A 27,130-nucleotide genomic window follows, 5' to 3' on the forward strand; every position below is an offset into this window, starting at 1 on the left:
ACCCTTTTCCTAACCTTAACCTAATTCTCTTGACCAGCTATGTTATTTAACCTAACCTGCTGCATAAGTTCTCCTAACCTGCTACGAAACAAAAAAGTCACTTCCTTTCGTAGCTCTATCGAAGTGGTGGTTTAAAGGAATCTTCACACTACACACCACCAAGGGTCTGACAAGGAGGCTACTGGAAAACTACAAGGACATGGGAAAACACTGGAGAGCTTTTCACACATTGACCATTAACCCAAATGAGCTACTGCGACTTTACACTCTCGTCAGATCTGATATTGGCACTTTTGACTTGGACCCCGTGACCCTTAAGTAACTGTGTTGTTTTCTGTCTCTTTCCTTGCCCCGAGCTGGGCTCAACCAGGGACCCTCTGAACACATCGACATCGACAACGACCACGAAACGTCTTTACGTCACTCCACAAAAGCAAAGGGAAACAACTGCTTCTGGGTCTTAGAACGGGTGAGGATGTAACCTTCCCACTGCTAACTCGGTGGCCCATTTCACATCGGCTGCACTGACTGAACACCACTCTACTGGAAAACTACAGTGGACACGGGAAAAACACAGGAGACTCGTAGAGCGCCCTCACACATTAACCATGTGCTTCAGATCAGACACTGTAGTAAAGATACAAACACGCAACCAGTGAATTCAAGTGGACAACAGAATATCTGTGTTCCCTCTACAGAATAAGTGTTGGTTCAGAGTGCTAGAACCTTGGGCTAAAACACACTGGACTAAACTGGAAACCAAAGGGTGATCTACTACTGAGCTAAAACTAACGTTGAGATCTGAGCATGCCAGAGGAAGGTATGGAGAACAGCAAGGAGGGAGAGGAGAGACCCAAGTGGAACAACAAGGCAGAGTACCTGCTGACCTGCATTGGCTTCGCTGTTGGAGTGGGCAACGTGTGGCGCTTCCCCTACCTCTGCCAGATTTACGGAGGGGGTATAGATGCTTTTACACAGCTTTTATTTTTTTTTCCCCTACAACTTTGTTCACTTCCTCTCAATTTAACAGCTTGTAAGTCGCTCTGGATAAGAGCGTCTGCTAAATGACTTAAATGTAAATGTAAATGTTAACTCCATGCATGTTTTTTCTATGGTGTATTTGAAGATTATTTTATTATGGTATCAGAGATAACTCCTAACATCTTCATCTCTTAGATAAAAAACCTTCAAGCCTCAATCTTGTGATTTCTGTCCATGTTGCATCAATATGTACTGTGCAGACCAACTAGATCATGTTTGAGGATCCAGAGGAACTGACAGAGGTTAAACATTATCTACTCGGTTTCTATATCTGAATATGTAATGAACAGAAACTGCACGATTGTGGCTTAGAAGTGTTATCTATAATATGCCATCCATACAACACCAGGCTTCTATTCTCATAGGCTCTCCTACAACATCAGGCTTCTAATCTCATAGGCTCTGTGTCCTTCACGATTTGCCCAAATGTGGCTGGGTGACTTCACACTAAATGTCATGTAGCTTGCTCATACTTCAAGTTATCAGTCTGAAACTTTGCACATGCACTGTTGCCCTCTTGTGGACACCATCGGAATTACAACCAGAGTGATGGCTAGAACTGGGACCCTGATGTGTGGGACTTTTGTTGCATTTCAAAGATGGTGGTAGAAAGAATATACAAAAAAATATATATATATTTTTTTCTTCTACCATATCTATTGTGTTATATTCTCCTACCTTTCCACAAACTTAAAAGTGTTTCTTTTCAAATGGTACCAAGAATAAGCATATCCTTGAGGTCAGGCAGTTAAATTTGGGTATGTCATTTTAGGCGAAATTAGAAAAAAAAGGGGGCTATCCCTAAGAAAAGCCGTTAATAAATTCTTAAGGCTAGGATGCACTAATTTCACGTCTGGATGAAAAGTGTGCCCAAAGTAAACTGCCTGCTACTCAGGCCAAGATGCGATATGCATATAATGGTAGAGTTGGATAGAAAACACTCAAAAGTTTCTAAAACTGTTTAAAAAAATTGGCAGGCAAAACCCAGAGGACAAACCATCCAGGAAAACAAAATGTTTGAGGTCACTCTCTTTTTAATGACTTTTCTTTGGGGATCGAGATTTCTAAGGCACTTGCTTGCAGTTCCTATCACTTCCACTGGATGTCAACAGTCTTTAGAAATTGGTTGATGTTTTTCCTTTGAGAAATGAAGAAGTAGGGCAGTTCAGAACGAGGGTCGAGTGTAGTGTACTGTTGTGGTTGGGGTGTGTGACCCGAAAGCTCGCTCCACTTTGTTTTTATCCGCTATTGAACACAGTTTATTCCGTCTTAAATTTTATCGATTATTTACATGTAAAAATACCCAAAGTTGGAATAGGGAAGTTGTTTGAAATGTATGGGGGGGGGGGGTCAATGTAAATTGTCCGGTAGCTATTTTATTAATTGGGACGAAGGTTGAGTCATGGGTCCTCTGAAACCCGCCTGGCCACCTGCTTCTTATCACACCGCCTGCTGGACCCGGATGTCAGCCACACCAACGTGTCAGAGGAAACACCGTTCGACTGATGATCGGGGTCAGCTTGCAGGCGCCCGGCCTGGTCACAAGGAGTCACTAGACCACGATGAGCCAAGGAAAGTCCCACCGGCCAAACCCTGCCCTACCCCGTACAGCGCTAGGCCAATTGTGCGCCGTCCTATGGGGCTCCCGGTCACGGCCGGTTGTGACACAGGCTGGGATCGAACCCCAGGTACCGGTACCGAGTCAATGTGCATGGGTACAGATTAGTAATGAGTCTATATACAGGAGGTACCGGTACCGAGTCAATGTGCATGGGTACAGATTAGTAATGAGTCTATATACAGGAGGTACCGGTACCGAGTCAATGTGCAGGGGTACAGATTAGTAATGAGTCTATATACAGGAGGTACCGGTACCGAGTCAATGTGCAGGGGGTACAGATTAGTAATGAGTCTATATACAGGAGGTACCGGTACCGAGTCAATGTGCAGGGGGCACTGGTTAGTAATGAGTCTATATACAGGAGGTACCAGTACAGAGTCAATGTGGAGGCTATATACAGGGGGTACCAGTACAGAGTCAATGTGGAGGCTATATACAGGGGGCACCGGTACAGAGTCAATGTGGAGGCTATATACAGGGGGTACCAGTACAGAGTCAATGTGGAGGCTATATACAAGAGGTACCAGTACAGAGTCAATGTGGAGGTTATATACAGGGTGTTACGGTACAGAGTCAATGTGGAGGCTATATACAGGGGGTACCAGTACAGAGTCAATGTGGAGGCTATATACAGGGTATTACGGTACCGAGTCAATGTGCAGGGGTACAGATTAGTAATGAGTCTATATACAGGAGGTACCGGTACCGAGTCAATGTGGAGGGGTACAGATTAGTTGAGCTAATTTGTACATGTATGTAGGGGTAAAGTGACTATGCATAGATGAATATACTTTTTTAGGAAACAGACTGAGGAGGATCTGACTCTAAAATGGCCAATGCGATTAGCATGAGGTTGTAAATAACAAGAACATTTCCCAGGACATATATATCTGACATTGGCAGAAATCTTAAATTCTTGTTAATCTAACCGCACTGTTCAATTAACAGTAGCTATTACAGTGAAATAATACCATGCTATTGTTTGAGGAGAGTGCAAAATTTTGAACATGAAAAGTTATTAATAAACAAATTAGGCACATTTGGGTTGTCTTGATACAACATTTTGAAAATAAATGCAATGATTCTTTGGATCAGTCTAAAACTTTGCACATACACTGCTGCCATCAAGTGGCCAAAAACCTGAATTGCACCTGGGCTGGAATAATACATTATGGCCTTTCTCTCGCATTTCAAAGATGATAGTACAAAAAAAATACTAAAGAACGGTTGCTTTTTTCATTGTATTGTCTTTTACCAGATCTAATGTGTTATATTCTACAACATTCCTTTCACATTTCCATAAAATTCAAAGTGTTTCTTTCAAATGGTACAAAGAATATGCATGCCCTTGCTTCAGGGCCTGAGTTACAGGCAGTTAAGTTTGGGAAAATTGAAAAAAGGGGCTAATCTTTATTAACTTATTCGAACCCGACCCAAATCCATTACAATGTAAAACTATATGGAGACCAGTATATCACAAAAGAAAGAAATGTGTACATATAATGGGAATTTGTAGGGTGTTCATGAGTAAAATAAGTAACTAGCCTATAAGGTTCCAGGGTTTAAATGTAGGGTTAATGGATAATTAGATTGTTGACAGTTAGTTGAACATCTATTGAACATCTCCTTCCCCAGGTGCGTTTCTGATCCCCTACCTGATCGCCCTGGTGTTTCAGGGTCTGCCTCTGCTCTACTTGGAGCTGGCTATAGGACAGAGGCTCCGCATGGGCAGCATCGGAGTCTGGAACTCCATATCACCCTACCTGGGAGGAGTAGGTAGGTGATGAAACCCTGATGAAGACAGCTTAGCTGTTGAAACGTTGGTTAAATCAATTATTTCATTGGAGTCAATCAATTAAAAGTGCAGGTTTTTTCTTCTTCTCAGGAGTAGGTGGGTGGCCAAAACTAACACCCAGACAGGAAACATCCTCTACTAGCTGCTGTTTGGTGTTTCTGATCTACTATCCCATGTCCATCAGGTGTAGCCTCAATGGTGGTGTCCTTCTGTGTGAGTCTGTTCTACAACAATATCATGGCCTGGGTCCTCTGGTACCTCTTCAACTGCTTCCAGGAACCCCTGCCCTGGAGCCAATGTCCCCTCAACCACAACAACACAGGTATGAAGCGCTTTGAGTACAACAGTTGATAGAAAATGGCTATATACTGTAAATCCAATTCATTATTATTGTTAGTTCATTCTAGCTATTTGTTCATTTGTCAGGAACCACAGTTTGTAGGTTGGACCATAGTTGAAGAATGAATAGCAACATTATGTAATTTGACCAAGGTCAATGATCATTTGAACCAGGGTACGTGGAGGAGTGTGTAGAAAGCACGCCGGTCAACTACTTCTGGTACCGTCAGACCCTGAACATCACTCCTAACATGGAGACCAGTGGCTCTCTACAGTGGTGGATGGTGGTCAGCTTAGCTACCGCCTGGTCTATCGTTTACATCTGTTTTATCAGGGGGATCGAGACCATCGGCAAGGTGAGATGCAGACAGTGTGTTGCATTTTTAAAGCTCGGAACAATTACAGCCAAGATGATTTCATGCAATTTTAGAACAAAGTTTGCTCAATCTGAAACCTCTAGTTTTAGAATGTCTCATATCGGCTGCTGGAGTTACCAAGATTTAAGTCTTAAGCTATAGACTTGAGACGAGATTGATCTGTTTAGCCAGAGAACAGTGTGCTGACGACCTGTGTTTAGCCAAGCAGACAGCTAGCTAGCTAGCTATTTTACTACAGTTAGGTAGCCCTAGATTGCTGATATTTCTCTGACATCTTTTAGCCCTATCAGCTGTTCTACAACACAATATTCTAAAAGTAGCCAACATCTGTCTACTTTAGAATGTTGATCTTTGTTTTAGTTTGTTGTGGCAGTGTGCAAGCGGCTTAAAAAAAAAATATATACCTTTTCATCACCTGTCTTATCACAGGCTGTGTACGTCACAGCAACGTTCCCCTACCTGGTTCTAACCATCTTTCTGGTGAGAGCCCTGACCCTTCCTGGATCATCTGAAGGTCTGATCTACCTGTTCACACCTGACGTAAGACCTCTGTATGTCTGTCTGTCTGTCTGTCTGTCTGTCTGTCTGTCTGTCTGTCTGTCTGTCTGTCTGTCTGTCTGTCTGTCTGTCTGTCTGTCTGTCTGTCTGTCTGTCTGTCTGTCTGTCTGTCTGTCTGTCTGTCTGTCTGTCTGTCTGTCTGTCTGTCTGTCTGTCTGTCTGTCTGTCTGTCTGTCTGTCTGTCTGTCTGTCTGTCTGTCTGTCTGTCTGTCTGTCTGTCTGTCTGATCACTTGGTCAATCTCAAACGCTAGTTTCTCCACCGCGTCCTTTTTCATTTGCATAGGAGGTCTTAGCCACGCGATTGGAGTTCAGTGTATTTTTTAAGTTTGATCATGTACACAAAAAAACGTGTCCATTAGCTTGCTAAGCCTGAGCCTGCCACTTTATATGAAACAAAAGAGAAGCTTACCAGCTAGTGGAACACTAAATGACGATGTTCCTTCTATTAGCTAGCTAGCTACTGTAGTAACATTATTTTATTATTTTATCACATGAACATTAATGAAGCAGCAAATGGCCTCTTCTGCCCCGAGTCAGTACAATACAGAGTCTACTCTGCTGTGCCCTTAGCTGACCCAACATCAGTACAATACACAGTCTACTCTGCTGTGCCCTTAGCTGACCCAACATCAGTACAATACAGAGTCTACTCTGCTGTGCCCTTAGCTGACCCAACATCAGTACAATACACAGTCTACTCTGCTGTGCCCTTAGCTGACCCAACATCAGTACAATACAGAGTCTACTCTGCTGTGCCCTTAGCTGACCCAACATCAGTACAATACAGAGTCTACTCTGCTGTGCCCTTAGCTGACCCAACATCAGTACAATACAGAGTCTACTCTGCTGTGCCCTTAGCTGACCCAACATCAGTACAATACAGAGTCTACTCTGCTGTGCCCTTAGCTGACCCAACATCAGTACAATACAGAGTCTACTCTGCTGTGCCCTTAGCTGACCCAACATCAGTACAATACAGAGTCTACTCTGCTGTGCCCTTAGCTGACCCAACGTTACAATGTAGCGATTGTGTGCTCGGCAAACATGCTGAAGTACGGAATGACTGCTTCATCATCAAGCTGTCATACTATCGTAGATAAGTGACAAGCCACATGCTGTTCATCAGTGCCAAACATCCTTAGCTAACTTTACATCGTTTTGTGTGTTAGTGAAGCTAGCTAGCTAGCAGGCAGGCTACAGCCACTGAGCTTATAAGGCTACAATAAGCTAAATCAGCTGATGAAATCAGCGAAACACTTGCAAATATTTTGTGCAGGAGTAGAGATGTCATTTTGCTTTTATAAATGCTTCACTTTCTATCTATCTGTGTCTGCCCGAGGGCCTATATTTCATATCTAGTCATGATACAGGACATGTCAAGGAGACATTTCGGAATATTGACAAATTGCAGTTGGGACGTTGAGTGTGCAGCGTTTCAATTCACATTTTGCCCAAAAACACTTGCAGACTTGAGCGATTACTATCAAACATATAGGCAAGTGGTCAAACTCAAATGTTATTTATTTTGTCACATGCTTTTGTACACAACAGGTGTAGACTAACATTAAAATGCTTACTTACAGGCTCTTCCCAACAATGTAGAGAGAAATCATAGAAAGACTACAACACAAGGAATAAATACTGTTGATTAACAATTACTTGGCTATAAACACGAGGCGCGAGTACTGAGTCGATATGTACGAGTTAATTACACTATACAGTATGACTGCAGTCGTGGCCAAAAGTTCTGAGAATGACACAAATATTAATTTTCACAAAGTCTGCTGCCTCAGTTTGTATGATGGAAATTTGCATAAAATCCAGAATGTTATGAAGAGTTATCAGATGAATTGCAATTAATTGCAAAGTCCCTCTTTGCCCTGCAAATTAATTTAATTACCCCCCCACCAAAAAAAACCCATTTCCACTGCATTTCAGCCCTGCCACAAAAGGACCAGCTGACATCATGCCAGTGATTCTCTCGTTAACACAGGTGTGAGTAGCTGGAGATCACTCTGTCATGCTGATTGAGTTCAAATAACAGACTGGAAGCTTCGAAAGGAGGGTGGTGCTTGGAATCATTGTTCTTCCTCTGTCAACCATGGTTACCTACAACGAAACACGTGCCGTCATCATTGCTTTGCACAAAAAGGGCTTCACAGGCAAGGATATTGCTGCCAGTAAGATTGCACATAAATCAACCATTTATCGGATCATCAAGAACTTCAAGGAGAGCGGTTCAAGGAGGATGGCCTGGTGTCAAGATGGGCAGCAAAGAAGCCACTTCTCTCCAGTAAAAACATCAGGGACAGACTGATATTCTGCAAAAGGTACAGAGATTGGACTGCTGAGGACTGGGGTAAAGTCATTTTCTCTGATGAAAGCCCTTTCCGATTGTTTGGGTCATCCGGAAAAAAAGCTTGTCCGGAGAAGACAAGGTGAACGCTACCATCAGTCATGTGTCATGTCAACAGTAAATCATCCTGAGACCATTCATGTGTGGGGTTGCTTCTCAGCCAGGGGTGTGGGCGCACTCACACTTTTGCCTAAGAACACAGCCATGAATAAAGAATGGTACCAACACCTCCTCAGAGAGCAACTTCTCCCAACCATCCAGGATCAGTTTGGTGATGAACAATGGCTTTTCCAGCATCTTGGAGCACCTTGCAATAAGGCAAAAGTGATAACTAAGTGGCTCGGGGGACAAACATTGATATTTTGGGTCCATGGCCAGGAAACTCCCCAGACCTTAATCCCATTGATAACTTGTGGTCAATCCTCAAGAAGTGGGTGGACAAACAAAACCCCACAAATTCTGACAATCTCCAAGCATTTATTATGCTAGAATGGGCCGCCATCAGTCAGGATGTGGCCCAGAAGTTAATTGACAGCATGCCAGGGCGGATCGCAGACGTCTTGAAAAAGAAGGGTCAACACTGCAAATATTGAGTCTTTGCATCAAGTTTATGTAATTGTCAATAAAAGCCTTTTGACACTTATGAAATGCTTGTAATTATACTTCAGTATTCCATAGTAACATCTGACAAAAATATCTAAAGACATTGAAGCAGCAAACTTTGGAAATTAATATTTGTGTCATTTTCCAAACTTCTGGCCACGACTGGACACTGAACAGATATATAAAGGCAATGGAACAGTTCATTTCAGGAAATCAGTCAATTGAAATAAATTCATTAGGTCCTAATCTGTGGGTTTCACAAGACTGAGAATACAGATATGCATCTGTTGGCTACAGATACCTTAAAAAAAAAAAAGTAGGCGGCGTGGATGTTGTGACCACCATTTATCTCATGCAGCACGAGGCCTTCGTTTAGAGTTGATCAGGCTGTTGATTGTGGCCTGTGGAATGTTGTCCCACTTCTCTTCAAGGGCTGTGCGAAGTTGCTCTATATTGAACTGGAACACGCTGACATACACATCAATCCGGGGCATCCCAAACATGCTCAATGGGTGACATGTCTGGTGAGTATGTGGGCGATTGAAGAACTGGGACATTTTCAGCTTCCAGGAATTGTAAAGCTGAAAATTGTGTGCAGATCCTTGTGACATGGGGCAGTGCATTATCATGCTGAAACATGAGGTGATGACGGTGAATGAATGGCACAACAATGGGCCTCAGGATCTCATCATGGTATCTCTGTGCGTTCAAGTTCCCATTGATAAAATGCAATTGTGTTTCACTTCTGCCTGCCTGCCTGCCAGCCCATACCATAACCCAACCCCCACCATGGGGTGCTCTGTGTCCACAACATTGACATTAGCAAACCACTCGCACACACTGCCATCAGCCCGGTACAGTTTAGCACACTTCTCCAGCATACCAGTGGCCATCGAAGGTGAACATTTGCCCACTGAAGTCGGTTACGATGGCGTACTGCAGTCAGGTAAAGACTCTGGTGAGGATGACGAGCAGGTGAGCTTCCCTCAAGACCCTGGTCAGTACTTTGTTGACACACCTTTGGTAGCGATTACAGCATCGATTCTTCTTGGGTACGACACGACAAGCTTGGCACACCTGTATTTGGGGACTTTCTCCCATTCTTCTCTCTTCTCTGCAGATCCTCTCTAGCTTTGTCCGGTTGGATGGGGAGCATCGCTGCACAGCTATAGTACCAGTCAACAGTTTGGACACACCTACTCATTCAAGGGTTTTTGTAGAATAATAGTGAAGACATCAAAAGTATTAAACAAACTTGTAGGCTGCTTTTTATTCACTCTGAGGTCCAACTCATCCCAATCCATCTCAGTTGGGTTGAGGTCGGGTTATTGTGGAGGCCAGGTCATCTGATGCAGCACTCCATCCCTCTCCTTCTTGGTCAAATATCCTTTACACAGCCTGGAGGTATGTTGGTTCATTGCCCTGTTGAAAAACAAATGATAGTCCCACTCAGCAAACCAGATGGGATGGCGTATCGCTGCAGAATGCTGTGGTAGCCATGCTGGTTAAGTGTGCCTTTAACTCTAAATAAATCACAGACCGTGTCATCAGCAAAGCACCCCCACACCATCACACCTCCTCCTCCATGTTTCACGGTGGGAACCTCACATGCAGATATCATCCTTTCACCTACTCTGCGTCTCACAAAGACATCACACCTCCTCCTCCATGCTTCACGGTGGGAACCTCACATGCAGATATCATCCGTTCACCTACTCTGCGTCTCACAAAGACACGGCGATTGGATATAAAAATCTAACATTTGGACTCATCAGACCAAAGGACAGATTTCCACCAATCTAATTTCCTTTACTCATGTTTCTTGGCCCAAGCAAGTCTCTTCTTATTAGTAGTGGTTTCTTCGCAGCAATTCAGACCATGAAGGACTGATTCACGTAGTCTCCTCTGAACAGTTGATGTTGAGATGTGTCTGTTACTTGAACTCTGTGAAGCATTTATTTGGGCTGCAATTTCTGAGGCTGGTAACTCTAATGAACTTATCCTCTGCAGCAGAGGTAACTCTCGGACTTCCTTTCCTGTGGCGGTCCTCATGAGAGCCAGTTTCATCATAGCGCTGAATTGTTTTTGTAATTGCCCTTGAAGAAACTTTAAAAGTACTTGAAATATTCCGTATTGACTGACCTTCATGTCTTAAAGTAATGAAGGACTGTCATTTCTCTTTGCTTATTTGAGCTGTCCTTGCCATAATATGGACTTGGTCTTTTACCAAATAGGGCTATTTTCTGTATACCAACCCTAACTTGTCACAACACAACTGATTGGCTCAAACGTATTAAGGAAAGAAATTCCACAAATTAACTTTTAAGAAGGCACACCTGTTAATTGAAATTTATTGCAGCTGGTTGAGAGAATGCCAAGAGTTCGCAAAGCTGTCATTAAGGCAAAGGGTGGTTACTTTGAAGAATTAACACTTTTTTGGTTACTACATGATTCCAAATATGTTATTTCCTATCTTTGATGTCTTTACTATAATTGTACGATGAGGAAAATAGTACAAATAAAGAAAACTCCAGAGATGTTCGATCGGGTTCAAGTCCAAGCTCTGGCTGGGCCACTCAAGGACATTCAGCCGCTTGTCCTGAAGCCACTCCTGCATTGTCTTGGCTGTGCTTAGGGTCATTGTCCTGTTGGATGGTGAACCTACACCCCAGTCCTGAGGTCCTGAGATCCTGTCTGCTTTATCAAGGATCTCTCTGTAGTTTGCTCCGCTCCTCTTTCCCTTGATCCTGTCTAGTCTCCCAGTCCCTGCTGCTGAAAAACATTCCCACAGCATGATGCTGCCACCACCACAGATTGATGAGATTATTTTTAAATCCATTTTAGAATAAGAATAAGGTAACAAAATGTGGAAAAGTTAAGGAGTCTGAATGCACTGTATATTATCCAAGTTTTTCGCTACACCTGCACTAACATCTGCTAAACATGTGACCAATAAAATCTGATTTGATGTCCTTGTTCAGCCACAACTCTGAAAAACATAGGATATCACAGTTCTTCAGGTCCTGTTGATAGAATAGTCTCCATCCAGTTTATTCTCCAGTGATTAGTACGTTCACCAATAGAACGGATGGTAGAGGCGGTTTATTTCATTTGCCTGTCTTGCACCGTCTCTTCCTCTTCGAGTCCCGAGGGTTAAGGTCCGGAACGAGCAGACTCGTTGAAGTAGAACTCTAATCAAATCAAATCAAATCAAATCAAATCAAATTGACTGTAGACCCTGCCACATGCCTCTTGTGTCTGAGCCATTGAACTCTTCGTCCAAATCAAGTTTTCGTATTCCTCTTCTGATGTCCAAAAGCTATTTCTGGTCAGGAAATGCTGGTGGAAATATTATGTACAAAAACAAGTTACGATCAGTGTTAAAAAAAGGGTGATAAAGGGGCTTCCGTTTGTGTGTGAGAGAGACCGAGAGAAAAAGAGATCGAGAGAAAAAGAGATTGAGAGAAAAAGAGACCTGTATGTGAGAGAGACCAAGAGAAAAAGAGATTGAGAGAAAAAGAGACCTGTATGTGAGAGAGACCGAGAGAAAAGGAGACCTGTATGTGAGAGAGACCGAGAGAAAAGGAGACCGAGAGAAAAAGAGACCTGTGTGTGTGAGAGACCGAGAGAAAAGGAGACCGAGAGAAAAAGAGACCTGTGTGTGAGAGAGACCGAGAGAAAAGGAGACCGAGAGAAAAAGAGACATGCGTGTGAGAGAGACCGAGAGAAAAGGAGACCGAGAGAAAAAGAGACCGAGAGAAAAGGAGACCGAGAGAAAAGGAGACCTGTGTGTGAGAGAGACCGAGAGAAAAGGAGACCGAGAGAAAAAGATACATGCGTGTGAGAGAGACCGAGAGACAAAGAGACCGAGAGAAAAAGAGACATGCGTGTGAGAGAGACCGAGAGACAAAGAGACCTGTATGTGAGAGAGACCGAGAGACAAAGAGACCTGTGTGTGTGAGAGACCGAGAGAAAAGGAGACCGAGAGAAAAAGAGACCTGTGTGTGAGAGAGACCGAGAGAAAAGGAGACCGAGAGAAAAAGAGACATGCGTGTGAGAGAGACCGAGAGACAAAGAGACCTGTATGTGAGAGAGACCGAGAGAAAAGGAGACCGAGAGAAAAAGAGACCTGTGTGTGAGAGAGACCGAGAGAAAAGGAGACCGAGAGAAAAAGAGACATGCGTGTGAGAGAGACCGAGAGAAAAGGAGACCGAGAGAAAAGGAGACCTGTGTGTGAGAGAGACCGAGAGAAAAGGAGACCGAGAGAAAAAGAGACATGCGTGTGAGAGAGACCGAGAGAAAAGGAGACCGAGAGAAAAGGAGACCGAGAGAAAAAGATACATGCGTGTGAGAGAGACCGAGAGACAAAGAGACCGAGAGAAAAAGAGACATGCGTGTGAGAGAGACCGAGAGACAAAGAGACCTGTATGTGAGAGAGACCGAGAGACAAAGAGACCTGTGTGTGTGAGAGACCGAGAGAAAAGGAGACCGAGAGAAAAAGAGACCTGTGTGTGAGAGAGACCGAGAGAAAAGGAGACCGAGAGAAAAAGAGACATGCGTGTGAGAGAGACCGAGAGAAAAGGAGACCGAGAGAAAAAGAGACCGAGAGAAAAGGAGACCGAGAGAAAAAGATACATGCGTGTGAGAGAGACCGAGAGAAAAGGAGACCGAGAGAAAAAGAGACATGCGTGTGAGAGAGACCGAGAGACAAAGAGACCGAGAGAAAAAGAGACATGCGTGTGAGAGAGACCGAGAGACAAAGAGACCTGTATGTGAGAGAGACAGAGAGACAAAGAGACCTGTGTGTGAGAGAGACCGAGAGAAAAGGAGACTTGTGTGTGAGAGAGACCGAGAGAAAAGAGACTGAGAGAGAGACAGAGAGACAAAGAGACCGAGAGAGAGACCGAGAGAGAGACAGAGAGACAAAGAGACCTGTGTGTGAGAGAGACCGAGAGACAAAGAGACCTGTGTGTGAGAGAGACCGAGAGACAAAGAGACCGAGAGAGAGACAGAGAGACAAAGAGACCTGTGTGTGAGAGAGACCGAGAGACAAAGAGACCTGTGTGTGAGAGAGACAGAGGGAGAGTAACATGACAACCTACAATATGTGTTTCTGCCTGTGTGTCTCATCAGTGGGAGATCCTGAAGAACCCCCAGGTATGGCTGGATGCTGCCACTCAGATCTTCTTCTCTCTGTCAGTGGCCTTTGGTGGACTCATCTCATTCTCCAGTTACAACAGCCAGAAGTGAGTTCAGTGGTCAATCCTTATTAGTAACATCAACCTTTATGGTCCAGCATGTCAGTCGTCCCCCAAGGCTTTTAATTTGCCATATCGTTCACCTCCCTTGACAAGCCTCCCTCGCTGTTTCACCATTGACCAATAATTTGCATTCACTTTGTTTTTTTTGTTGTCTGTGTGTTTGGTCAGGAATAACTGTGAAAAGGATGCTGTTTTAGTGGGGGTTATAAACAGTGCTACATCTATATATGCCTCCATCCCCATCTTTGCCATCCTGGGATTCAAGGCCCACACCAACTATGTCACCTGTCTGAATGGGTAGGTGTGATAACATGGACGTTTATTTGGCAACATTTGCTAAATCATGAAATTAGTTTGCAGTCAAGTTGTTAAACCTTTATATTCTACCTTGTGTGTTTGATATCCTCTGGAAAAACAGATGCAAACTCAACCAAAGCAAATGACCAATATGTTTCTCTTGTAACTTACAGTAACATCTTAGCACTGACCAATGAGTTTGACATTAGCGACATGAACATAACGGTTGAAAACTACGAGCAGTGGTTGGACTCTTTAAATGGGACACATCCATCTAGAGTATCCGATCTCAACCTGAAGACATGCGACCTGCAAACCTTCTTGGATCAGGTACTATACTCAGGAGTTGAACTACCTCAGGGCAACAACAACAAAAAATGACCTCAGGACAAATGTGGGTTGAGCCAAGTTTTCTTGTTATTCAACCTACCATCGCTGCATAAAATAAGCTAATTGGTCGTCTTGTTTCCATCTCTCTGCATCCTCCCTACAGAGTGCGTCTGGTACTGGGTTAGCTTTCATCGTGTTCACAGAAGCGGTGATATCGATGCCTGGCTCTCAGGTATGGCCTGACCCTCTGTTTTATTATTATTTTTATAATAATTTATATATATATTTTTTAAATATGTATTTTTTTTAAATAAAGTGTATAACTTTATTGTTAACTTTTAACTTTTTTGTTGTTGATGTGATTCCTGTCTGATTTTACCAAGGGCTGTGTTGTTGATGTGATTCCTGTCTGATTTTACCAGGGGCTGTGTTGTTGATGTGATTCCTGTCTGATTTTACCAAGGGCTGTGTTGTTGATGTGATTCCTGTCTGATTTTACCAAGGGCTGTGTTGTTGATGTGATTCCTGTCTGATTTTACCAAGGGCTGTGTTGTTGATGTGATTCCTGTCTGATTTTACCAGGGGCTGTGTTGTTGATGTGATTCCTGTCTGATTTTACCAAGGGCTGTGTTGTTGATGTGATTCCTGTCTGATTTTACCAAGGGCTGTGTTGTTGATGTGATTCCTGTCTGATTTTACCAGGGGCTGTGTTGTTGATGTGATTCCTGTCTGATTTTACCAAGGGCTGTGTTGTTGATGTGATTCCTGTCTGATTTTACCAGGGGCTGTGTTGTTGATGTGATTCCTGTCTGATTTTACCAAGGGCTGTGTTGTTGATGTGATTCCTGTCTGATTTTACCAGGGGCTGTGTTGTTGATGTGATTCCTGTCTGATTTTACCAGGGGCTGTGTTGTTGATGTGATTCCTGTCTGATTTTACCAAGGGCTGTGTTGTTGATGTGATTCCTGTCTAATTTTACCAAGGGCTGTGTTGTTGATGTGATTCCTGTCTGATTTTACCAAGGGCTGTGTTGTTGATGTGATTCCTGTCTGATTTTACCAAGGGCTGTGTTGTTGATGTGATTCCTGTCTGATTTTACCAAGGGCTGTGTTGTTGATGTGATTCCTGTCTGATTTTACCAAGGGCTGTGTTGTTGATGTGATTCCTGTCTGATTTTACCAAGGGCTGTGTTGTTGATGTGATTCCTGTCTGATTTTACCAAGGGCTGTGTTGTTGATGTGATTCCTGTCAGATTTACCAGGTGTGTTGTTGACTTGTAGATGACCTGGAGCCAGTGGGTCTGGCGACGAATATGTAGCGAGGGCCAGCTGACTAGAGCATATAGGTCGCAGTGGTGGGTGGTATAAGGTGCTTTAGTAACAAAACGGAGGCCACAGTGATAAACTGCATTCAGTTTGCTGAGTAGAGTATTGGAAGCTATTTTGTAGATGACATCGCCGAAGTCGAGGATCGGTAGGATAGTCAGTTTTACTAGGGTAAGTTTGGAGGCGAGAGTAAAGGAGGCTTTGTTGCGAAATAGAAAGCCAACTCTAGATTTGATTTTAGATTGGAGATGTTTGATATGAGTCTGGAAGGCCGGTTTACAGTCTAGCCAGACACCTAGGTACTTATAGATACCCACATATTCTAGGTCGGAACCATACAGGGTGGTGATGCTGGTCAGGCGTGCGGGTGCAGGCAGCGAACGGCAGTTGGATGCCACGGAAGGAGTGTTGTACGGCATTGAAGCTCGTTTGGAGGTTAGATAGCACAGTGTCCAAGGAAGGGCCAGAAGTATACAGAATGGTGTCGTCTGCGTAGAAGTCGATCAGGGAATCGCCCGCAGCAAGAGCAACATCAATGATATATACAGAGAAAAGAGTCGGCCCGAGAATTGAACCCTGTGGCACCCCCATAGAGACTGCCCTCCGATTTGACACACTGAACTCTGTCTGCAAAGTAGTTGGTGAACCAGCAAGGCAGTTATTAGAAAAACCGAGGCTACTGAGTTTGCAGATAAGAATATGGTGATTGACAGAATCGAAAGCCTTGGCCAAGTCGATGAAGACGGCTGCACAGTACTGTCTTTTATCGATGGCGGTTATGATATCGTTTAGTACCTTGAGCGTGGCTGAGGTGCACCCGTGACCGGCTCGGAAACCAGATTGCACAGCGGAGAAGGTACGGTGGGATTCGAGATAGTCAGTGATCTGTTTGTTGACTTGGGTTTCGAAGACCTTAGATAGGCAGGGCAGGATGGATATAGGTCTGTAACAGCTGGGGTCTAGGGTGTCTCCCCCTTTGAAGAGGGGGATGACTGCGGCAGCTTTCCAATCCTTGGTGATCTCAGACGATACGAAAGAGAGGTTGAACAGGCTGGTAATAGGGGTCGCGACAATGGCGGCGGATAGTTTCAGAAATAGAGGGTCCAGATTGTCAAGCCCAGCCGATTTGTACGGGTCCAGGTTTTGCAGCTCTTTCAGAACATCTGCTATCTGGATGTGGGTAAAGGAGACGCTGGGAGGCTTGGGCGAGTAGCTGCATTGCATGAAGTTTAAAATACATTGTCATTACTAAATGTTTAATGTGCTATATTTTTTTTAACGTTTAACATAAAAAACATTTGATTAATAAAATATTTAATTCAGTTGTTATCCTCAAATGAAGGGGATGACGCAATACTTGCAAGAGGGAGAGAATCTGATTTCATTGGTCCTCAACTCACGGCTCAGTTGTTTCATTCAGGGTCAGTAGAGTTAGCCGTGATTTAGTCTGACCCAGAGTAAGTTAGTTCATTGCCATAGACATTTACCTGGCTTAAAGGTGAGCCACTTTCGTATGATCGGTTATTCTGAGTTGACCTCAGAGTTGACCAAAGTTACCTCGCAAAATCCTCAAACCTGCCTCGTAGGATATCCTTCTGGTGTGGGCTATGTTGTTGTGAATCCTGTCTGATTGACCAGGTGTGGACTGTGTTGTTGTGATTCCTGTCTGATTGACCAGGGGTGTGGGCTGTTGTTGATGTGATTCCTGTCTGATTGACCAGGAGTGTGGGCTGTTGTTGATGTGATTCCTGTCTGATTGACCAGGGGTGTGGGCTGTTGTTGATGTGATTCCTGTCTGATTGACCAGGGGTGTGGGCTGTTGTTGATGTGATTCCTGTCTGATTGACCAGGGGTGTGGGCTGTTGTTGATGTGATTCCTGTCTGATTGACCAGGGGTGTGGGCTGTTGTTGATGTGATTCCTGTCTGATTGACCAGGGGTGTGGGCTGTTGTTGATGTGATTCCTGTCTGATTGACCAGGGGTGTGGGCTGTTGTTGATGTGATTCCTGTCTGATTGACCAGGGGTGTGGGCTGTTGTTGATGTGATTCCTGTCTGATTGACCAGGGGTGTGGGCTGTTGTTGATGTGATTCCTGTTTGTTTGACCAGGTGTGGGCTGTGCTCTTCTTCATCATGCTGTTCAGCCTGGGTCTGTCCTCCATGTTTGGTAATCTGGAGGGCATCCTCACGCCCCTTCATGACCTCAAACTGGTGCCCAAGTGGATGCCCAATGAGCTTTTCACAGGTAAAAGCCAAAAAGGAAATGATCAGATTTTCGTATCTTTCAATATTGCCAATGTGTGACGAAAAACTGTTATTTTCGGGAACGGTCCTAACGCAGTCTTCTTGTTTTCTCGCTCCACTTTCTTTCCCTCCAGCAATAATCTGCCTGCTATTGTTCCTGATGGCTCTGATATTCACTATGGGTTCAGGGAACTACTGGTTGGAGATCTTTAACAGTTACGTGGGCTCCGTTCCTTTTCTCATCATCGCCTTCTTTGAGATCATCGCTGTGGCATACATCTACGGAATAGGACGGTAAAGAGCCTCATAATACTATAGTTGTCCTGGTGTGAACTGTAATGAGCGTCTTCCCACTGGGCACACACACTGGTTGAATGACTTTGAACCAATGTGGTATAGATGTTGAATTGACGTCTGTGCCTCAGTGTCTTGTCTTTTAGAATGTGTCAGATTGCTAGGAACCTCTCAGAGGAACATGTCTGTCTCCCCATATGTCTGTTGTTGGTCTGTTGCAACCCTTGTTCACCTAATCTTTAAGTTTAGCATTTTCCACAACTCGTGCAAATTTACGATTCCCGACATCATACACTTGTGACCGATTAGGTTTTAATCCTGGATCGTCTAAATGTTATAGAACCTGCGTAGAGTTGCACAATTCCAGTAACTTTACCCAAATTCCAAGATGTTAAAAAATAAAAATCCTGTTTGGAGGATTCTGGATTTCTTGCTTACTGAATCAGGGAATCTTACAATGGAGGTTTCTGGACACCCTGGGATTTTAGCGAAAGTTACTGGAATTTTGCAACCCTAAACCTGAGTCATCTGCAGTTCTGAGGCATTAGTTCTGCTTTCATCTGTTCCTGTTCCATCTCTTTCTCCTTTCTTCTGTCTGAGCCCAGGCTACGACAGGGTTGTAGTGGCCTGAAGGGGGGGGGGGGTGGCTCAGACGGGGTTGTAGTGGCTCAGACGGGAGGCTCAGACGGGGTTGTAGTGGCTTGGGGGGCTCAGACGGGGTTGTTGTGGCTTGGGGGTGGCTCAGATGGGGTTGTAGTGGCTTGAGAGGGGGGTTCAGATGGGGTTGTAGTGGCTTGAAAGGGGGGCTCAGACGGGGTTGTAGTGGCTTGGGAATGGGCTCAGTCGGGGTTGTAGTGGCTTGGGGGGGGCCTCAGACGGGGTTGTAGTGGCTTGGGGGGTGGCTCAGATGGGGTTGTAGTGGCTCAGACGGGGGCTCAGACGGGGTTGTAGTGGCTTGGGGGGGTCTGAGATGGGGCTGTAGTGGAGCAGGTTGAGAGCTTCAAGTTCCTCGGTGTCCACATCATCAACAGACTTTCATGGTCCAAACACACCAAGACAGTCGTGAAGAGGGCAAGACAACCTATTCCCCCTCAGGAGACTGAAAAGATCTGGCATGGGTCCTCAAAAAGTTCTACAGCTGCACCATCGAGAGCATCCTCACTGGTTGCATCACTGCCTGGTATGGCAACAGCTCGACCCCTGACCGCCAGGCACTACAGTGGGTAGTGCAAACAGCCCAGTACATCACTGGGGTCAAGCTTCCGACCATCTAGGACCTCTATACCAGGCGGTGTCAGAGGAAGGCCCTATAGAGGGTGGTATGTACGGCCCAGTACATCACTGGGGTCAAGCTTCCTGCCATCTAGGACCTCTATACCAGGCGGTGTCAGAGGAAGGCCCTATAGAGGGTGGTATGTACGGCCCAGTCCATCATTTTGGCCAAGCTTCCTGCCATCCAGGACCTCTATACCAGGCGGTGTCAGAGGAAGGCCCTAAAAATTGTCAAAGACTCCAACCAACCTATTCATAGACTGATCTCTCTGCTACCGCACGGTACCGGATCCCCATGGCTAGGTCCAAAAGGCTTAACAGCTTCTACCACCAAGCCATAAGACTCCTGAACAGCTAATCAAATGGCTACCCAGAGTATTTACATCGTTACCCCCCCCCCCCCCCCCCACCGCCTCTTTTACACTGCTGCTACTCGGTTTCTTATCTATGCATAGTCACTTTAATTCAAACTACATTTACATATTACCTCAACTAACCGGTGCCCCTTGACTCTGTACCGGATCTCCGCCTTCCTTGTTATTTTCCTGCTGTTCTTTAGTTATATTTTTTACGTAACACTTATTTTTCTTAATATTGTTAGTTAATAGGCTTGTAAGTAAGCATTTCACTCTAAGGTCTACACCCGTTGTATTGGGTGCATGTGACAAATATAATTGGATTTGATTTAAAGCCTCTTCCTGTCTCCGTAGGTTCAGTGATGACTTGGAGTTCATGACAGGACATAGACCCAACATCTTCTGGAAGGTTTGCTGGTTGGTCATCAGCCCCCTGATGCTGATCGTGGTGTTGGTGGCGTACGTTGCCGTCCAGGCCCAGACACATCCCACCTACGCAGCATGGAATCCTGACTACGTAAGAGCCACCACTGCTAACGCAGCCTTTTCAAACCTCTCCTCGGGGACCCCCACAGAATTGCACCTCCCATTTTGCCCTCAGAACAGCCTAAATTCAGATCAGCTTTCACATTCTAGATTGAAGCAACAATCAATGTAATTTGCTGCATCATTTCCAATCCCTTTATACAGACATACATAACTCTCCCCTTAGATTCAGTCTGATGTAGAAACGTTTGAAATTGTGTTTTTTATTCTATTTTTTTTTTTACATTAGATAAAAGTAGAGACTTGTAGCTACAAAATGTTATTTCATACACTACATTTGAGGAACACTGGGAAAGTAATTCTGACACACACATACACAGTACCAGTCAAAGGTTTGGACACACCTACTCATTCAATGGTTTTTATTGGTATTTATCTTTATTTGTACTATTTTCTACATTGTAGAATAATAGTGAAGACATCAAAACTATGAAATAACACATATGGAATCATATAGTAACCAAAAAAAAGTGTACAATATATATGGAGATTCTTCCACCCTTTGCCTTGATGATCGCTTTGGACACTCTTGGCATTTTCTACAACGTAAAATAAATAAAAGAAAACCCCTGGAAAGAGTAGGTGCCCAAACTTGACAAAACACTACGTTTAAAAATATATATATTTTCTACATTGTAGAATAATGACCCTCTGTGGCTTAAATCTGGAACCCCTGGAAAGAGTAGGTGTCCAAACTTGACAAACCACTACGTTTAAAAATATATATATTTTCTACATTGTAGAATAATGACCCTCTGTGGCTTAAATCTGGAACCCCTGGAAAGAGTAGGTGTCCAAACTTGACAAACCACTACGTTTAAAAATATATATATTTTCTACATTGTAGAATAATGACCCTCTGTGGCTTAAATCTGGAACCCCTGGAAAGAGTAGGTGTCCAAACTTGACAAACCACTACGTTTAAAAATATATATATTTTCTACATTGTAGAATAATGACCCTCTGTGGCTTAAATCTGGAACCCCTGGAAAGAGTAGGTGTCCAAACTTGACAAACCACTACGTTTAAAAATATATATATTTTCTACATTGTAGAATAATGACCCTCTGTGGCTTAAATCTGGAACCCCTGGAAAGAGTAGGTGTCCAAACTTGACAAACCACTACGTTTAAAAATATATATATTTTCTACATTGTAGAATAATGACCCTCTGTGGCTTAAATCTGGAACCCCTGGAAAGAGTAGGTGTCCAAACTTGACAAACCACTACGTTTAAAAATATATATATTTTCTACATTGTAGAATAATGACCCTCTGTGGCTTAAATCTGGAACCCCTGGAAAGAGTAGGTGTCCAAACTTGACAAACCACTACGTTTAAAAATATATATATTTTCTACATTGTAGAATAATGACCCTCTGTGGCTTAAATCTGGAACCCCTGGAAAGAGTAGGTGTCCAAACTTGACAAACCACTACGTTTAAAAATATATATATTTTCTACATTGTAGAATAATGACCCTCTGTGGCTTAAATCTCCGCTGTAATGGTTTTAAATTATTATATTTATATAGACGGGAGTAATTCTATAATTCTGACAAGTTGAATTGAAATTCACTTTAGGGAAAGCTTAGTCTATTGGAAGCGCGCCGCCTACGGTTGACAAGTTGAAGTAGATCTATAATAATATAATATAATATAATACATTGAATGGCTGGCAGTCCTCGAGGAGAGGTTTGGAATCAAACATTTAAAAAGCCATGGTAGATCAAATCAAAGTGTATTTGTCACGTGCGCCGAATACAACAGGTGTTACAGTGAAATGCTTACTTACAGGCTCTAACCAATGCTGCCAAAAAAAGGTGTGTGTGTGTGTGTGTGTGTGTGTGTGTGTGTGTGTGTGTGTGTGTGTGTGTGTGTGTGTGTGTGTGTGTGTGTGTGTGTGTGTGTGTGTGTGTGTGTGTGTGTGTGTGTGTGTGTGTGTGTGTGTGTGTGTGTGTGTGTGTGTAGGTAAGTAAAGAAATAAAACAACAGTAAGAAGACATTTGAAAAACAGATATACAGACACCTGTTAGTCAGGCTTATTGGGGTAGTATGTACATGTAGGTATCGTTAAAGTGACTATGCATATATAGAGAGTAGCAGTAGCGTAAAAGAGGGGTTGGTGGGTGGTGGGACACAATGCAGATAGCCCGGTTAGCCAATGTGCGGGAGCACTGGTTGGTCGGCCCAATTGAGGTAGTATGTACATGAATGTATAGTTAAGGTGACTATGCATATAAGATAAACAGAGAGTAGCAGCAGCGTAAAAGAGGGGTTGGGGGGGGAGGCACACAGATAGAATGTTCCTGAAAAATATTGAACTGTATTATATATATATTATATATATTATATTATTATATATATATTATTATATTATATATTATATATATCATTATATTATATATATTATATAATATATTATATATATTATTATATATATTATATTATATATTATATATTTTTCAGTAACATTCTGTATGTAGTGTGAAGCATTTCTCTGCCCAGATCAGCTAGGCTGTAGGTGTCATTTAAGAGGTTTAATAGTATTATTATTATTTTCCACCAGGTAGGCCAGGTGAGAACAAGTTCTCATTTACAACCTGGACAAGATAAAGCAAAGTAGTGAAGCAAAAGCACAGTTAAACGTGGGGTAAACAACAACACAGAGTTTACACGTGGGGTAAACAACAACACAGAGTTAAACGTGGGGTAAACAACAACACAGAGTTAAACGTGGGGTAAACAACAACACAGAGTTTACACGTGAGGTAAACAACAACACAGAGTTTACACGTGGGATAAACAACAACACAGAGTTTACACGTGGGATAAACAACAACACAGAGTTTACACGTGGGGTAAACAACAACACAGAGTTTACACGTGGGGTAAACAACAACACAGAGTTAAACGTGGGGTAAACAACAACACAGAGTTAAACGTGGGGTAAACAACAACACAGAGTTAAACGTGGGGTAAACAACAACACAGAGTTTACACGTGGGGTAAACAACAACACAGAGTTAAACGTGGGATAAACAACAACACAGAGTTTACACGTGGGGTAAACAACAACACAGAGTTTACACGTGGGGTAAACAACAACACAGAGTTAAACGTGGGATAAACAACAACACAGAGTTAAACATGGGATAAACAACAACACAGAGTTTACACGTGGGATAAACAAAAGCACAGAGTTAAACGTGGGATAAACAAAAGCACAGAGTTTACACGTGGGATAAACAACAACACAGAGTTAAACGTGGGATAAACAAAAGCACAGAGTTTACATGTGGGATAAACAACAACACAGAGTTAAACGTGGGATAAACAACAACACAGAGTTAAACGTGGGATAAACAAAAGCACAGAGTTTACACGTGGGGTAAACAACAACACAGAGTTAAATGTGGGATAAACAAAAGCACAGAGTTTACACGTGGGGTAAACAACAACACAGAGTTAAATGTGGGATAAACAAAAGCACAGAGTTTACACGTGGGGTAAACAACAACACAGAGTTAAACGTGGGATAAACAAAAGCACAGAGTTTACACGTGGGGTAAACAACAACACAGAGTTTACACGTGGGATAAACAACAACACAGAGTTAAACGTGGGATAAACAAAAGCACAGAGTTTACACGTGGGGTAAACAACAACACAGAGTTAAACGTGGGATAAACAAAAGCACAGAGTTTACACGTGGGGTAAACAACAACACAGAGTTAAACGTGGGATAAACAAAAGCACAGAGTTTACACGTGGCATAAACAACAACACAGAGTTAAACGTGGGGTAAACAAAAGCACAGAGTTTACACGTGGGATAAACAACAACACAGAGTTTACACGTCAATAACACAATAGAAACACCTGAATACAGTATGGGCAAATGGAGTAAGATTAGGGAGGTAAAGGCAATAAATAGGACAAACTGGCAAATTAAGTAAGATTAGGGAGGTAAAGGCAATAAATAGGACAAACTGGCAAATGGAGTAAGATTAGGGAGGTAAAGGCAATAAATAGGACAAACTGGCAAATGGAGTAAGATTAGGGAGGTAAAGGCAATAAATAGGACAAAGTGGCAAAATAAATACAATTAACACTGGAGTGATAGATGTGCAAGTAGAGATACTGGGGTGCAAAAGAGCAAAAATAACTAACTATGGGGATGAGGTAGTTGGGTGGGCTACTTACAGATGGGCTGTGTACAGGTGCAATGATCGGTAAACTGCTCTGGCAGCTGGTGCTTAAAGTTTGTGAGGGAGATATAAGACTCCAGCTTCAGTGATTTTTGCAATTTGTTCCCGTCATTGGGAGCAGAGAACTGAAAGGAAAGGCGGCCAAAGGAGGAGTTGGCTTTGGGGATGACCGGTGAAATATGCCTGCTGGAATGCATGCTATGGGTGGGTGTTGCTATGGTGACCAGTGAGCTGAGATAAGGCGGGGCTTTACCTAGCAAATACTTATAGATGACCTGGAGCCAGTGGGTTTTTTATTTTATTTATTTTATTTTACCTTTATTTAACCAGGCAAGTCAGTTAAGAACATATTATTTTCAATGACGGCCTGGGAACAGTGGGTTAACTGCCTGTTCAGGGGCAGAACGACAGATATGTACCTTGTCAGCTCGGGGGTTTGAACTCGCAACCTTCCGGTTACTAGTCCAACGCTCTAACCACTAGGCTACGCTGCCGCCCCGGTTTGGTGAGGAGTATGAAGCGAGGGCCAGCCAACGAGAGTGTACAGGTAGCAATGGTGGGTAGTATATGGGGCTTTGGTGACAAAATGGATGTCACTGTGATAGACTACATCCAGTTTGCTGAGTAGAGTGTTGGAGGCTATTTTGTAAATTACATCGCCGAAGTCAAGGATTGGTAGGATGGTCAGAAGTATACAGAATGGTGTCGTCTGCGTAGAGGTGGATCAGAGAATCACCAGCAGTGAGAGCGACAACCTTAATATATACAATAGAAGTGCATGATAAACGGGACTAGGGTTTCAGTTGAGAGACAGCCACCGTCAGATGACTACATAGTACTCACCTAATAAGCAGTGCACTACAGTCTACAGGGAATAGGTGTCATTTGAGAGACAGCCACCGTCAGATGACTACATAGTACTCACCTAATAAGCAGTGCACTACAGTCTACAGGGAATAGGTGTCATTTGAGAGACAGCCACCGTCAGATGACTACATAGTACTCACCTAATAAGCAGTGCACTACAGTCTACAGGGAATAGGTGTCATTTGCGATTTGCCCTGTGAGAAGACAATAACATTTTCTTTATTCTAATTCTGTCTGTGCAGGTGAACTTCCCCGACACAGAGGTTCTGCCGTATCCAGACTGGGTGTTTGCCATCTGTGTCCTGCTGTCTTCAGTACCAGTTATCTCCATCCCTCTGGTGGCCATCTACAGACTCATCTGCTGCATGTCAGGAAGACACTCTGAAGACCGTCTCCACAACGATCCGAATCCTTATGCCAACGAAGGCTACGTTGTAGAGAGCTAGACCCTAGAAGACACTGCACTTCCTGTTTGAGCTTTTATTGTAGACAGGAATCAGGAGGCCAACGAAGACTACGTTGTAGAGAGAGCTAGACCCTGGAAGACACTGCACTTCCTGTTTGAGCTTTTATTGTAAACAGGAAATCAGGAGGATATAATTATGGTTATATTTGTTAAAGGGAGAGAGAGAGAGAGAGAGCCTTGTAAATGCGTTTGTGGTTGGAGTAAAAAGTGACCAAGAATGTTGTTCGCTTCTCAGTGCACAGGTGACATGCTGGTAAAAATGTGATAAAAGGGATGACAGTTTGCCTTCATTAAAAACCTTCGACTACGAGAAGCGCCACTTTTGGATGTGCTTTTTCTTGTTTTCTTATGGCCATAAACAGCTCGTTGAGCGGTGTTAGTGCCAGCATCAGTTTGTGTTGTTAAAAATCGACAAAGACTCTTGAGAAACATACAGTGAGCTCCGTAAGTATTGGGACAGTGATTGGTTTACTCCGTATGTACAAAAAGTGCTGTAAAAAATACCCTCAAATTAAAAATCGGACAGTCTGCACTTTAACCTCAAGTCGTTGTATTTCAAATCCCAAAGTGCTGGAGTGCAGAGCCAAAAACAAAAAACATGTCACTGTCCCAATAGTTTTGTAGCTCACTGTAGAATATTACAGTTGTTCAGCTCCTGATAGAACTCATCCATTGTTCCATTGTTCTCCAGCACGTTCACCATCGGAACAGGGAGGGCAAAATGGCGGGTCTATTTGTTGGCCGATATAATCTCATTAAGTGGCCGCAAGCCGCTTCCTCTTTCCGGTCCCGGTGAATAGGGCCCGTTCCGGAGTAAGCAGAACGTCCATAGCTGTCCCCTTGTTCTGGACTAGTAGGGGAACCAGCTGTCCCCTTGTTCTGGACTAGTAGGGGAACCAGCTGTCCCCTTGTTCTGGACTAGTAGGGGAACCAGCTGTCCCCTTGTTCTGCACTAGTAGGGGAACCAGCTGTC

The 27,130-nt window shown here is 43.5% G+C and overlaps 1 protein-coding gene across 1 annotated transcript; it reads left to right on the forward strand.

Annotated features, from left to right (window-relative positions):
* Nucleotides 1-354: 354 nt before the first annotated feature.
* On the forward strand, nucleotides 355-26,467 carry LOC124042651 (sodium-dependent neutral amino acid transporter B(0)AT1-like). Its single transcript, XM_046360728.1, has 13 exons — nucleotides 355-958; nucleotides 4,298-4,438; nucleotides 4,642-4,779; nucleotides 4,971-5,152; nucleotides 5,603-5,713; nucleotides 13,825-13,937; nucleotides 14,121-14,249; nucleotides 14,423-14,579; nucleotides 14,743-14,811; nucleotides 18,013-18,148; nucleotides 18,282-18,441; nucleotides 20,424-20,586; nucleotides 25,934-26,467. The coding sequence occupies exons 1-13, from the start codon at nucleotides 808-810 to the stop codon at nucleotides 26,135-26,137; spliced, it is 1,854 nt and encodes a 617-aa protein (XP_046216684.1). The 5' UTR covers nucleotides 355-807; the 3' UTR covers nucleotides 26,138-26,467.
* The last annotated feature ends 663 nt before the right edge of the window (nucleotides 26,468-27,130 follow it).

The sequence above is a fragment of the Oncorhynchus gorbuscha genome, linkage group LG09 (genome assembly GCF_021184085.1).
Source record: "Oncorhynchus gorbuscha isolate QuinsamMale2020 ecotype Even-year linkage group LG09, OgorEven_v1.0, whole genome shotgun sequence".
Classification (NCBI taxonomy): domain Eukaryota; kingdom Metazoa; phylum Chordata; class Actinopteri; order Salmoniformes; family Salmonidae; genus Oncorhynchus; species Oncorhynchus gorbuscha.